This window comes from Drosophila suzukii, chromosome X, assembly GCF_043229965.1.
Source record: "Drosophila suzukii chromosome X, CBGP_Dsuzu_IsoJpt1.0, whole genome shotgun sequence".
NCBI lineage: Eukaryota > Metazoa > Arthropoda > Insecta > Diptera > Drosophilidae > Drosophila > Drosophila suzukii.
Window position 1 is genome coordinate 4,761,274 of NC_092084.1, and position 15,082 is coordinate 4,776,355.

Here is a 15,082-nt window from a genome sequence, read left to right on the forward strand (position 1 = left end):
AAAATGTGTTTGAATGTTGAATACCAACCGCAGTTTGTTTTTGCTTCTTCTTGCTATACGATTCTTCTTCTGCTTCTTCTTCTTCTTCTTCTCGTTGGACCAACACTAAAGAACACACGAAAAAAAACGTCAAAAATTGCGGGAGCGACAAGGAGAGTGTATCGTATCACAACAACAACAACAAGAACATAACCAACAACATTAACAACAGCGGCACAACGCACACAACGGTAGACTATAACTGCTGAGAGAGGGAAAAACGTCTGCTTGAAACGAGCGCGCCGTCGCGACTGTCTCAATTTTTTTGCAGCCGCGCTTAGCTGCTGCGTCGCTGCCGACGCCGGCGTCGCTGCCCTGCACAATGGGGCCAACGACCACACTTGTTGGTTAAAATAAATAAGTCACTCAGTTTTGTGAACCAGTACATCACATTCACTGATAAATTATTCTTTGACTTTTATCGATTTCAGATGAAGTGCATTTGCATTTTTCAATATCTGTTTAACATTATTCAATGTCGATACGATAAATTATATGCGTAAATATATATCCTTTTGTAACGACAGGGGTCACAATTTGCGCATATGATATAGCCAAATTTGTCCTTAGAGCCCCTACAAATCGGTCAATAGCAGAACTTAAAATGGGTTTTGACCAACAAAATGGATGTTGGCCCCACAGTGCCTTGGAGCAAGTTTGGAGCTTACTCGCTCTCGCTCTTTTTCCGCCTCTGCCTGCGTAAGCAAGTTGAGCAAAATTTTATAATAGCCCAGCAACAACGAAGAGGAGACCGCTTTGGCCGACTGTTGGATACCCTACAAAAGAAGTAACACCCTAAAGGACGAACAGGAACTTCCTGAAAAACGAATATATCTATATATATATGAGAGAATAAATCGAAAATATTTTATCTAAAAGCAATATTCTGCAGAACATTATAAACTTGGAAACATTTCAAAACAATTATAAACTACGCAATCAAAAAAAATATTATTAATACTGACTGAATTGTTAGGATAGAAAGCAATACTTATCTCCGTAGACCAAATATCAATAAAAGCACAAAAAAAACACCAATAAGTCCAATAAAGCGCCTCTGGGAGTACTTTCAACTCGTATGATCAATTCAGGTCAGTTAGCTACAGGTAGGTTGTTGTTAAAAGAATAATGGTTGCATTGTTTTGCGGAATAGCTATTTATTGTTGCAATCTACGACTGTGACCCGCCTGATAAACACTGCTTCCAAGATACAGTAAGCCGATCCCACGCAATAGAAATGAAAATAGAACTATAAACAGTGCTAAGAAGTTGGCAAACATCAAGTCAGAGCCAGTGGATCGTGTTCCCGAGAACCATGGTGTAACCGATATCAGACAGTCAAGACCTTGGGTCCAACATTCCGGTACTCGCAAACCGACATGCCACAACATATGTACGTACGAACGTACAGAATAGTGTGATATGAGCATATCGCCAATAACGAACTCGAGGGCTTAGCCAAGTACAGTGAACCCTGACGATGGGCGGTAAGTATTATTTATAAGCACCATATTGGTAACGAAATGATATAAAGGAAGGCAATTTTTTTTTTAGTACAAAAAGAAGCTGGAAATTATTTCCAACGATCATATTATAAATTTATAAAAGAACAGTTTTTTTAATATGTACATAACCCAGATACCAATATTAAAAACAACCAATTTATTTACTATTGACGATAATCACCAACCAACATTTGTTCACGCAGACCACCCTAATTACCAGCAACCTTTACTAAAAAAGCTATCCATTCTATCATCTCCATTTTTGGGATATCAGCAATGCTCTCAGAACCAAAATTAGAACATTACGTAGTCCCCGAAACGCGAAGCATGCTTGACACAAAAAAAATAGTTTATCAACTTTAAAATTGATAAAAAAAAAAAGAAACAAAAAAAAAACTGTACAAACATAAATATCTGTTATCACTCTAGTTGGCGCGTAAGCAAAAAAAAAAAAAGGAAACTTAACCTACGTCCATAAATGATTCAAAAGAAATGTTCAGCGAAATTAAATGCACTTTAATCGAGACGTATAGTACAGGGTTTTGAAATGGGGTAATCGAGAATAACCTTATCAATACTGATTGAAAGTAGAATAAGTGATATAAAGTAAACATTTTCAATTTGCTAAAATGTTCAATAAATATATTTTTTAAAAAATTTATATTAGAAATGTAATAAAAATAAATGGTTTTAACTTATACGAATAAAATTGCAGGAGGAATTACATCATATGCATGACAAATCTTATTTAGGGGCTAAAGAACTCCGTATCTTTATCTGTTTAAACTCATCCGAAAAGTGAAATAACAAACTGCTCAGAATTTGAATAAAACACGCCTAAATTCGTTAACTGATCAACAATGCGAAATGGCTGTGAACATCCCAGAATCTTTTCTCAGTCTACCAGTTTTAACAAAAGAGTCAACTCCTTGAGGGTTTTTTAATTTGTTATTTCCATTTTTCGAGCGCTCTTTCACTTTCAAAAGCACTTAAACAACACACAAAAAAGCAGCAGCGACGAGAAGAAGAAAAGTAAAAGCCCACGCAAAGTGTTGTGCAAGTGAAAAAGAGAAAGATAAGATACGAAAATGGTTAAATGGAGTGCGAGGGGAGGGGGTGGAGGAGAATGGGGCGGGGTCTGGAGGTCGCCGGCAGTAAAAGCACAATTAGCCAGAACTCAAACTGGAGTTTCTCAACTAACAGATACTCTCTATTGCCAAAAAGGCAGCTAAAGCAAACTTCTACAAAAAAAAACTGGCAAACGAATGATTTTATAGATTGGAATTGGAAAACGAGTACTCGTTTGATGGGACTGCAAAGCTATAAAAATTTATAAATTCTCATAGGTTCAGAGTTTTTTTTAAAGACATCTTTAAAATTATCCGACTTAAGCCGCTATCCCAAAAATTAAGCCTAAACCTCTTAAGGATCCCGAGATCGAGTTCTGGAACTCCTACTTGAAGTGACCCACTAAATATCTGCTCTGCTTCTCAATTCTCCCCCTTTATCTTTATCTCTAGATTTATCTCTCAGCACTCCCTTCTGACTCATTGCATTGATGAATTTCTCTCGCGTCGCTGCTTTTGGAAAATTGGGTGAAGGGCGGGTTAAAGTTACTCACTTGGAAAATAATGATTTATTAAAAAAAAATAATGGTTTTCAGAGAAGTCTGTTCTCTTGGGACTGGGACTCTCTCTGTGTTGTTTCAACACTCTTTCGGTCACTCTTTCTCTCCCTCCCACTCTTTTCTCTCTTTTTTAGCGTTGCTGCGAAGTGCACGTAGCAAAAGTCCGAAACAAAATGAGTAAGGCCAAAGCCAAATAAAACGAGGCAAAACGAAATGCAATCGGTGAGAAATAAAAGAGAGCGAGAGAGAATGCAAAGATGATCGGTAAACAAACAACAAAAATTTTAATTTTATGTGCGGTCAAAAAAAAAAAACAAGTCACGCGGCTTAACAACCAGTGTTGCCAATTATCATTGGCCAAAAAGTTACGACTGCTAAAAGGTCGATCAAAAATAAGAAAGGCTAAAATATAAATTAAGATAGGTATGTCACATCGGTTATGAAGCGGTTGTGAATCGGTTATAAAACGTTTTCTTCGGTTGTAAATTTAAAGGTCCTTTAAATGGCCACACTCTTTATTAATGTCACATTGAAGTCAAGTGGCAATTTTATAAAAATGATTATTAAAATGCACAATTCACAATAAGCAGCGAAAACTCGTTGGCCAGGGGAGGGTTAAAGAGGGTCGCCATTCAAGATCGCGGAGCGTAACAAGTGTTAATCTGATCAGGTGGCAACACTGGAAAATTTGAAAGCAACGTTTTCCCCATTACGTAATGATCTGCCCTCTCTCTCCTTTTCTCTTTCTCCACCGCTCTTGCTCTCTACGCGCTTAACTAGTCAACCATAACAAACACACAAACAACAACTCGTTTTGGTTAATTAACATAAAAAACGGTACAACAACAAAGCTCCGCACACTTGTTGCACCCAAAAAACAAAAATCAGAGAGGAAAGTAAATAAAGTACGAAAAATGAAACGCCGACGCCTGAGCAAACACAAGAGAGAATTTCCAGAGAGAGCATTAAAGAAAGGGATAGAAAGAGAGTGAAAAAAAGAGACGGGGAGTTCCTTTCCTTTTATCGCAAAATTTCAAGTTCGCAGACAGCTAAAAAAAATTACAAGAAAATTGCAAAAATAAGCTAATGTCTTTAGATACAGTAATGCCTCGCAAAGAAAAATAATACAATCCAAATGTTACGTCCTCAAAACTATTATATTACATTTCGAGGCGATGCCACTGTCAATATTAAAAGTATCTTGTATTCCCACATAAAAATCCTGTTAATTTAAGTTAGTTATTTAGCTTACTTATTTTAATCACTAGTAACCGATCAGGATCTTTTTTATGTATTTTAACATATTAACTGTGATTTTATTTGGTAGATCTTCCGTTGTCCACCACTATATCATCCTTCGTCTGACATTTCCGACCTTATCTACAACACTTGGCGATCGCTGTACCTCGATAGCATTCTGTTCCGTTTTTGTGAATAAATAAATACAAATATAACGAACGCTTGGGACGCAACCATGACGTCAGGCGCTTTCGGTGTCTCGCGCGCATTTCGCCTTTGTGTTCGTTGCAAATTTTGTGTATTCAATGTCAAAATCCATGGCCCGAAACACGGCCAAAAGCCATTCCCAATCCCCAAAAAACGTCCCCAGGCAGACAATTGTGGGTGCGTTTAGGGATGGAAAAGTCAGTCGACTATATCAAGAAGATCTCGAATTGCAAATTTGAGAACTGCTTAGTTTCGTAGCTGAATCGGTTATGAATCAGTAAAACGTAAATGTTGGCTGCCAATGATAACGGAATCGGTTAAAAAACGATCCCGAATCGGTTCTAAGCCAATAAAATTTTTGAGTAGAATTTAAGAACAGTTTATTACAAAATATCAGTTATTTCAAGTCAATATTTATTGTCCCTGTTAAACTGATGGCCAATATAAACATTTTAAACAGCTCAGTTGAAGTAATCAGTTTAAGTAAATCATTAGGCAATTAAAACAGTCTGTCATTCCTCTTCTAACTGCATGATTCATTCTGTGATTAATTTGTTGATCTTAAAGATCCTCACGCTATCATCTTTAGATTCAAAGCTTGGGTGCTTTTTTACCTGCCAGAGCGATCAAGAAAGGAGGTTGGCAAAGGAGGAGAAGATGCTAACCAAAATGGCAACACTGGTGCTAAAAACCGGTTTTATTTTCGTATTTCACATTTTTTTGTATTAGTTTTATTTATATGATTTTGTGAGGCATCGCAAAATATTCAAACGTAAAAAAATACGTTTCCAGTCAAATCCAAATGTGCTAATTGAGCTAATGGAGAAAGAGTTGACCATTTTCCAAACTATAAATCAAATAATGAATGGCCGGCCAAGCAACAAATCCGAGTGCCAGAAAGAGAGAAGTGTAAATAAAAAAAAAGGCGGACAGCATCCGCTGCCAACGGCAGTGTGTGGGTGCGAGTGAGACAGTCGTTAGCCTAGTTATGCCAGATGCGATAAATGGGTATCAGGGGTATATAGAAAAACCCCTATATGTCAAAAATAAATATGATCGAGGAGCTCTTGAAAATGTTTCTTGGATAATTTTACTTCTTTATATGAGGCTGACTTAAAGCTTAAAACTATGAGCTAACTTATGAATAGAGCGCTACCAACTAAGGACTTCAGCCTTACCTTTTAATCTGAATTTTAAAAGCGCTTTACATTGGTTCAAAATTCCAAATATAAACAATATAAAGGACACCAAAGTGGAACTGAAACTGTTAGAGCAGAGTTTACAGGGTACTCGGTAGTCCTATCAAGTTTGGCATGCAAATTTCTATGCCTGTTCGTTGGACTCGATCGATCCCCAGCAACTTGTTTCGGCTTATTGAACAGCATTCATTTGAGAAATGAAGAAGCTGACAACTTCGTCGCTTTCTCAGTGCCACACAAAGCCGTTACAAATTGGCCGGGGAATGTGAGAAAAGAGGAAGATGCCGATAAAGAGGGGAACTCGAAAAAAATGATCATTTGGGAACAGTTTTGAAAAGATCACACTTTTCATTTAACATATTTTCGTGTTTTGTTTGAAAACGTAACATATTTTTTCAAGTTTGCAGTGTATTATAATGTGCAGCTTAAAGATCTTGCAGATTCTGCAACCTTTTTCTCTGTGCAGATCGTCTGACTCACAGTGGGACCCTGGCAATGCATGACAAATCACAAAAGAAAGAAAGCACACAGCAACAGGCTGAAAAACCGCCTGAAAATGCTCCGGTTCAATAATAATAAATAATAATATACGAGGGAAGTGGAAGAGCGGGAAATTCTAACAGCTCTTCGAACCCGTATTAAAAACGGGCCACCAAACAGCTTCGTTAGTGATGAGGTTGGGATCCTAAGTTAGCCATGATATCAGAGTAGTGATGGATTAATTTTTGGACAATATTCAAGGAAGTAATATTTAAGTAGTTTTCCTAACATAGCTACTTTTCTAACACTTTATGATGGAATGCTTCGGTTAATTTTTAATGAAAATTATTATAATTATCCAAACTAGTTTCGAAAAATATGTACAATTTTCGGTTTTGTAAGTAAAGAATTGGAGCCAAACTACTTTATAGCGATAGTATTTCAGTATACAACAATTTAGTTTAAAATGTAGCTTGTTCCTAAACAGCGTACGGGATTAAATATCCTAAGATGATAGGCGTTGATTGCAAACTTTTCATTTCAACAAATTCGGAATTAATCTATACTTTTAATTATTATCTTTAAATTTCCTTCAAGTTAACAAAAATCATTTCTAAAATAGATAACTTTTAACTTATTTTTGTCAAATATTCTGGCTAGTGTCTAGCTATTTTTGTCTTTGCCATCTCCGATCGCCGGTTAATCTGGATATTCTAACTGGAAAATGCGACTTCATGCTAATGGGCTAAGTGTGCGAAAGGGATGGGGAAGCCGAGACAAAGAAGGTGAAAAACTTTGGGAAAAACGGTGGTTGGAGTGGCGGCTGCAATTTTCACACGCTTTGAAGACACACACACACACACACACTGATTTTTGAGCAGCTGCCCACCAAAATTAAAAAATTCACTTCAAAATTCTGGCGCTATCTCGCTCTAACGCCGAATTACTTTTAACTGACTTTTTAAGAAGCTTTTGCCGTGCATACGAGCGAGGGGGAAGATGGTCTCTCCTTACTTATTTGTAATGTTTGTGACTGACTTTATTGTATTGCCATTTAATTTACAGTGTTTTTTAAGCTTTTTTAATGCCGGTTAATGACTCACACTATCTCTGCCTCCCTCTCTTTCGCACACATACCGGTATTTCCGCCTTCGCTTCACACTCTTTCTTCGTTTGTTTCACATTTCTTTCTTATTATTTAGAGTACAAGAAGTAAAATAAAAGACCGTTAAATACGCAAAACTTACACACACACATGCAGCGCACTTCTTGTTTTTGCTTGCCGGCAAAGGAAATGAGTTATTTTATTTATTTTGCACACCCACGGAAAGAAATTGAGTGCTCGTCGTTAGGCTAAACGAAACACGAATAAAAAAATATGCGGACAATAAAAGCCGTTTTTTTGTCCAACGCTCAACTTTTGCCGGTGTGTGAAAGTATGCGTGTGTGTGTGTGTGAAAGAGCCGCGTACCTGCGTCGTGTGTATGTGTGCGCTTGTTGCGCTTTTTTCTTGTGCCTTGGAATCTCGTACTTTTATTTCGCTTTCCACTTACATTTCGCTGTTTTCCAATTGCCGCGTGTTTTCTCCTGATTTTCTGCTTCTTTGTTTTCTTGTTGCTTCGCAAACGAAAGGAAAAATCAAATAAACGCAAAAAAAAGAGCCAAAACGATAAACAAAAGGTTCAAGTTAGGGATGTAAAAAGGTATCAGAGTATCAATTATCGATATTTTTCGTAAAAATAAATATTTGTCCCGTGACTTTTGCAAGTCTCTGAATATCGATACATTCTTGGGTCGAGTATCGATATCTTATTATATCGATATATGAATTTATAGATATCATTTAAAAACTGGCGCCAAATTCTTGAATAGCTAACGTATATTATGGGGTTTCGGAAACTACAGGTTTCGTTCTAAGATGCAGAACCAATAAAAGATGAAACAATTTTTGATACTCAGTTTACAACATAGAAAACCTCTGTTATGTTTTAGAAAACATAATTAGCAAAGTGGGCAGAATAGAAATAATTAAAAGCATGATGATATACATTTCATAATATATTTGAGCCATATACATAAATAGAGGCAGTTCAAAACCAACAAAAAATGTACTCAAAGCGAGAGAAAACAAACTCGATAATCGCTTAAATCTACTTAAGTTTTCCGCCACCTCCTATATGACCCACAAAGACGACCAACTAAATTTAGAAAAGAAACAATTTATTCAGCTTAATCCAATGGTAAACAGAAAATAAAGACGTCGGCATTTGATGCCCGCTAATTTTGTACTCGCTCGGAGGTCAACCGAAAAAAACCAAGAGTTGTAGTCTTTTTTCGTTTCATTCGGGGGACGTGGGTATTACTTATCCTGTAATTTTTAATCGTGGGTTCCACTAGGATCATCTTATAAGTATTAAGATAGGGAAAATGAATTATAAGACGGTGAAGCTAACGGTTTGATTAGAATTTAGCAATGAATTTATCTTTAAGGTGTAGAAATCTTGGGACACAATCGTAACTATGCCAAGAGAACTATAATTCTGGGGCCTTGAGATCTCCATTGTGGAGTTATACACATAAAAACTAAGATCTGAGCAGCTTAGGGTTCCAATATCTTCGACCATCAACGATGAAGCAACAAATCCAGTATGTGGGTTAACAAATGATGGGTAGAAATGATAGAGGATTTAACCCTCGTGCTTTAACCAATCTGCGGGCCAACGAACCTTAGGATTAGACATCTTAATTGTTATTCTCGAGGGCGGCGATCCGCTCGCGCTCCTTCAGCAGTCTCTCCCGGCTGTCCTGCGGGTTGAGCAGCACCTTGACCAGATGCTCCACGGTGGGCCGCTCCGCAGTGCAGTAGACCTTCAGGCCCTGCGATTCGAGGGCTCGCCGGGTGCTCGGCCCGATGGCCACCAGCTTCCACTTGTCCATCGACATCTGCTTGCTGCCAAAGTACTGCTGGGCGCAATTGACGCCCGACGGCGAGAAGAAGGCCAGGAACTCCATGGACTCCCCGTAGACCTCCAGTGCCCGCTCCACGTTGGCACCCAAGTCGGGATGGCAGCGCGTCTCGTAGACCTCGCAGGCGTCCACGGAGAAGCCGTTCTCGGCCAGCTTAGAGAGCAGCGTGTCGGTGGCCAGATTGCCGCACGGCAGGAGCAGCGGCAGCGCCCGGGAGCCATCGAAGGTGTCCACGATGTACTCGCCGAGGGCGCGGGCATTGCCCGTCTGCTTGCCGTGGGTGAACAGCTGGTCCAGGGTGCTCAGGGCCAGGTTGTGGGTCACCTCGCCGACGGCGTAGTTATGCAACATTTTCCAACCGCCGGGCAGCTCGCCCAGGCTCAGCGCCTCGGCCACCGCCTCCACGCAGCGCGGCGAGGTGAAGATGATGCCGGCATACTTGTCCGGCGTCTGCAGCTTGGCGCGCAGCTGCTCCAGGTTCTTGAAGCCGAAGCTCAGCGTGGGCACGAACACCGGATTGAAGTCGTGCCGCTCCAGCGTCTCCGCGTACAGGTCGCTGCTCTCCGACTCCGATTTGAAGATTATCACCGTCCGCTGGCGACTCGTCATCGTGCATTCGCAGGTCGCTTCTGCTGCTTCTGCCGGCTGCGATCGGTTCGGGATTCTCTGCCACCACTTGGTTATTTTCAACTCGCTTACTTGCCTTGCCCCGCCCACCACAGGCGCCGCCACCGCTTCGTTTCGTTTCTGTTTCCGAAAATAAATAGTGATATCAGCTGATATTTACTTGCTTTCGAGCAGCTGTTTCGCCAGAGCTGCCGGACCTCCTCTGTCAGTGCTGCCAGATTTCCGACAGCGGAGTGAACGGTCACATGCGAGTGGTTGTAGGGTGTACTAAGTTAGCGGAGATACGAACCTGTCGATTAATCGGCTTTCGATCGGAGAAATGGTCTCACACAACTCCGATAACTGTCTGCCGCAGTATAAAGGGATGCCAATCGGACTTGCAGACCGTATGGAGTTGGCACCTCTTTTTTTAAATTGAACTTCGTTAAATTTCCACAATCCATTTCTACATCCCCATGATAACTGAGTAAAAAGTCCCATACAAACTTATGTGCCATCATCTACTGGTTCCGCGGTATGAATGAGAATAAAGAAAAACGATGTTTGCCGACATTTCGACGTCTTCATATATTTTGCAACTAGGCCACGTTAAAAGAGAAGTGTGGATACCCCGCGGAGACCTTCAGGGACACGAAGCCAATGGCTTTTCAAGAGGCTGGCAGATAGAATCCATTACGTGCCCGGCAAAGGCCCTCACACGCACTTACTTACGCATTTTCTGTAGAAGATTTTTCGTCTTAAATTGAAGAATGCGACTATGAAAGACGTAAATCCCGAATGAGAAAAATATATAAAATTCGAATCGGAAATAGTAAGTTGGCAAGAGAACCAGAACCAACAAAAAAAAAAAAGCGTATAATTTAATTATTTATATTTTGAATATAATAAATCATTGTTAGTAAATAAAAAGACTCAATATAAAGTCAAAAGCATTATTTTCATGGTCACACACTGATATTAAAAGCTGTGCATTTTTCATGCCATAAACCAAATATTTCATGGACTTCTAAAAGACGAATTTTTTGATAATAAATATTTGCCCGAGAAAGAAGAACCTGAATTTGCTGCAATAGAAACACTTGATGGGTTGGTGACGACTGGTTAAATTCTTAGACAATCGATAGATACCGAAAAACCTGACGCTATGAGGCAATGGGTGAAACTTGAGAGGATGGAGCCAGAAGCTTGTCCGCTATCCGAAGATGAAGATTTATAAATTCTATGATTATTTTTTGATCCAAAACATCTTCATTTTTTATGCAACTAGGCCCCACAAAAAGAGAAGTGCGGATCTCTGGGGAGATCTTTAAGGACACGCAGCCAATGGCTTTTCCAGAGGCTGGCAGATAGAAACCAGTGCGTGCCCGGTTAATGACATTAACCGCACTAACCAACGCTTTAGTTTGTTGGGAAGCAACAACAGAAATCAAAGGTTAATAAAAGCCGCTGGGACAAATTGGGACTAGTCAGTTCCCTTTTTGTCACCCGCAAGCCATATTAAAAACATCTAGGGCCTTACGCAAAATTCCATCCATAACTGCAGTCGTATAATTTTTACAAGGATCGTCAAAATGTGCGGACTTAAAATAGGTATTAGGTCCTATTTACACTCCCTTACACTCCCAAGAAGTACTGCGAAGACTTGGTAATATTAAATGCCAACATTAAATCCCAATCCCCCTTAAAATTCACCCCTTTTGGCTTTGATAATGCCCGATTCCAAGAAGTACTGCGAAGACAACCTGGTCATATTAAATCCCAATCGCCCTTAAAATCGGCATTACATTCTATTTACATCCCTTTTGGCCTTGATCATGCCCTAAGGCCCGATTCCAAGAGAGGCTGAGAAGTACTGCACGGAAAATCTTGTTTATAAATGGAGCATTTCAATGAGATAACAAAAAAGTATAAATTACATTTGCTACAACAATAGCCGTAGAAGCAGTATGAGGTTTCTCACTTATTATTATATTACGCACTCATTTTTTGATGGACAAAATACTGCAAACATTCCAAAGTGCTATCCGACCAAAGAAAGATGTTAACAAAGTTGGTCCTTTTAAGAGGGTCAAGTCAAGTACCCAGACATAAAACTAGTTAAAATAATTGGCGCTTGCATATTTATAAGGTAAAAATGAATTTAGATGAAATTATAGGGATGTATTGTTCCTATCAGATGTTAGCTTTCATAAGTTATATTTTTTATATCCGCACAATAAATAATAATATTATTTGTATTTATTTGTGTTGACCTAGGAGCGGATAGTATCCCTTGACAGCTAAGGCAAGACTGTGAATTAGAAACAAGCCAACAGGAACAGCACCATGCCGCGGTCAGCACTTTTCAGAGGGCCAAAAACCGAAACATAAAACCGGTGACATAAGTGAATTAAATAAAATAAATAAATGTATGGTCAGTGAGCCTTGTGTTCAAAATGCTTCCAAACATCGCAGTGTTATCAGAGCCAGATATAAGTTAATTTTCAATTAGGTTATATTTATATTATAAAATATTTGCTATTAGCAAATGGGTTCAGGGTGAGGGTTCCATTAGGTGAAGTTTTTGGCCAAAAGTGACGCCACAATAATTTCCTCAAATTACTTACAAATTACTTAAGAAGACCAAAAAGCGTGTAAAAACACCGAATAAAAATACTGTAACACTACATCGGACTGGAAATAATGGAGAGGAAATGGTTCTGTAAACCAGATGACTCCAAATTATGCATGTTTCTCGTAAACGTCCTTCGGTACTGACGGATAGGCTTCATAAATTTTAAAATTTAAGAGAAATGCTTGAAATACAATTTATTAGCGAGATAAAATCGCAGTGTACGACACTTCCACTTCATTAACACAAAAAGCCGTGATTTATTTTTGGTCCCGGCAAAGTCGTCATCCAGGAAAAGCTTCTGGAGCAAAGAAAAAAAAATATATATATATGAGCAAGTGAAGTCCGCTATTCATGTCTCAAAATATTTTCGTTATTTTTGGAAGGGAAATGCGGGTACTCTAAGCCAATGGCTTTTCAAGAGTCTGGCTATCACTCAACTAACGCATTTTCTGTAGAAGATCTTTCGTCTTTGGTTGAGGAATGCTCTTAGTCTCAATTTGGTGGCAATGATTATTGTACCTTGTTGGGAAGAAATAAAGCCCGAAGACAAAAATATATGAAATTCAAATTGGAAACAGCGAGTTGGCGAAAGAACCAAAACCAACAAAAAAACTAAACCACATAATTTAGTTCTTATTCAAATTTTGAATATGATAAATAATTGTTAGTAAATTAAAAGACTGATAAGGTAGAAACCCGTTGACATGAGAGCGCCGTTTTAAAAATGAATTTAAAAGGATTATTTTCATAATTTTAGCACGAACACTGCTATTAAAAGCTTTTCAAGCTGTGTATATTTTCATAAATTAAATCAAATGTATCTCGGACTTCTAAAAGACGAATTTTTCGATGAAAAATTATTTGTCCGAGAAAGAAGAACCTGCACTTCATCAACACAAAAAGCCGTGATTTATTTTTGGTCCCGGCAAAATCGTCATCCAGGAAAAGCTTCTGGAGCAAAGAAAAAATATATTTATATATGAGCAAGTCAAGTCCGCTATCCGAACATGTATAAATTCTGTTATTATTTCATGTTTCAAAATATTTTCGTTATTTTTGGAAGGGAAATGCGGGTACTCCAAGCCAATGGCTTTTCCAGAGACTGGCTATCACTCAACTAACGCATTTTCTGTAGAATATCTTTCGTCTTTGGTTGAGGAATGCGCCTGAAGACAAAAATATATGAAATTCAAATTGGAAACAGTGAGTTGGCGAAAGAACTAGAACCAACATATTTCATATTCATATTTTGAATGTAATAAATAATTGTTAGTAAATTAAAAGACCGATAAGGTAGAAGACCCATTGACATGAGAGCGCCGTTTTAAAAATGAATTCAAAAGAACTATTTTCATGATTTTAGCACGAATACTGCCCTTAAAAGCTTTTCAAGCTGTGCATATTTTCATAAATTAAATCAAATGTATCTCGGATTTTCGAATTTTTCGTTGAAAAATTATTTGCCCGAGAAAGAAGGACCTGCATTGGCTGCAATACGAGCACGTTATGGTTTGATGACGACTAGTTGAATTCTTAGAGAATCTTTAGATGCCGAAAAACCTGACGCTAAGAGTCGAATAAAGAAGCTTGAGACGATGGAGGCAGAAGCTTGTCCGCTATCCGAAGATATATAAATTCTTTGATTATTTCTTGATCCAATATATCTTCATTTTGTATGCAACTAGACCACACAAAAAGAGAAGTGCGGATCTCTGGGGAGATCTTCAAGGACACGCAGCCAATGGCTTTTCCAGAGGCTGGCAGATAGAAACCAGTGCGTGCCCGGTAAATGACCTTTACCGCATTAACAAACGCTTACCCGAAGATTTATAAATTCTATGATTATTTTTTGATCCAAAATACCTTCATTTTTTATGCAACTAGGCCCCACAAAAAAAGAAGTGCGGATCTCTGGGGATATCTTTAAGGACACGCAGCCAATGGCTTTTCCAGAGGCTGGCAGATAGAAACCAGTGCGTGCCCGGTTAATGACATTAACCGCACTAACCAACGCTTTAGTTTGTTGGGAAGCAACAACAGAAATCAAAGGTTAATAAAAGCCGCTGGGACAAATTGGGACTAGTCAGTTCCCTTTTTGTCACCCGCAAGCCATATTAAAAACCTCTAGGGCCTTACGCAAAATTCCATCTATAACTGCAGAGCTGTATAATTTTTACAAGGGTCGTCAAAATGTGCGGACTTAAAAAAGGTATTACGTCCTATTTACACTCCCTTACAATCCCAAGAAGTACTGCGAGGACAACTTGGTAATATTAAATGCCAACATTAAATCCCAATCGCCCTTAAAATCGACATTACATTCTTTTTTCACCCCTTTTGACGTTGATAATGTCCTAAGGTCCGATTCCAAGAAGTACTGCGATGATAATTTAGTTATCATAAATCCCAATCGCCCTTAAAATCGACATTACATTCTTTTTTCACCCCTTTTGGCTTTGATAATGTCCTAAGGCCCGATTCCAAGAAGTACTGCGAGGACAACCATGTAATATTAAATCCCAATCGCCCTTAAAATCGGCATTACATTCTATTTACATCCCTTTTGGCCTTGATCATG

At 38.8% G+C, this 15,082-nt stretch overlaps 2 protein-coding genes across 10 annotated transcripts in view; both read right to left on the reverse strand.

Annotated features, from left to right (window-relative positions):
- Moe (moesin) overlaps positions 1-8,004 on the reverse strand; it is a 28,566-nt gene extending 20,562 nt beyond the window's left edge. For 2 of the 9 annotated variants that reach the window (XM_036820847.3, XM_065868044.2), the window contains exon 1: positions 29-284. The gene's annotated coding sequence lies outside the window, so the exon portion shown is untranslated. Of the gene's footprint in view, positions 1-28; positions 291-3,165; positions 3,290-7,543; positions 7,563-7,849 lie in introns of those variants that run through there. The other 7 variants (XM_036820843.3, XM_017081699.4, XM_017081700.4 and 4 more) reach the window with 7 other exon arrangements.
- Positions 8,005-8,341: 337 nt separating this feature from the next.
- On the reverse strand, positions 8,342-10,072 carry Uros1 (Uroporphyrinogen III synthase 1). The gene has a single exon (XM_017081238.4). The coding sequence runs from the start codon at positions 9,870-9,872 to the stop codon at positions 9,039-9,041; it is 834 nt and encodes a 277-aa protein (XP_016936727.1). The 5' UTR covers positions 9,873-10,072; the 3' UTR covers positions 8,342-9,038.
- Positions 10,073-15,082: the final 5,010 nt, after the last annotated feature.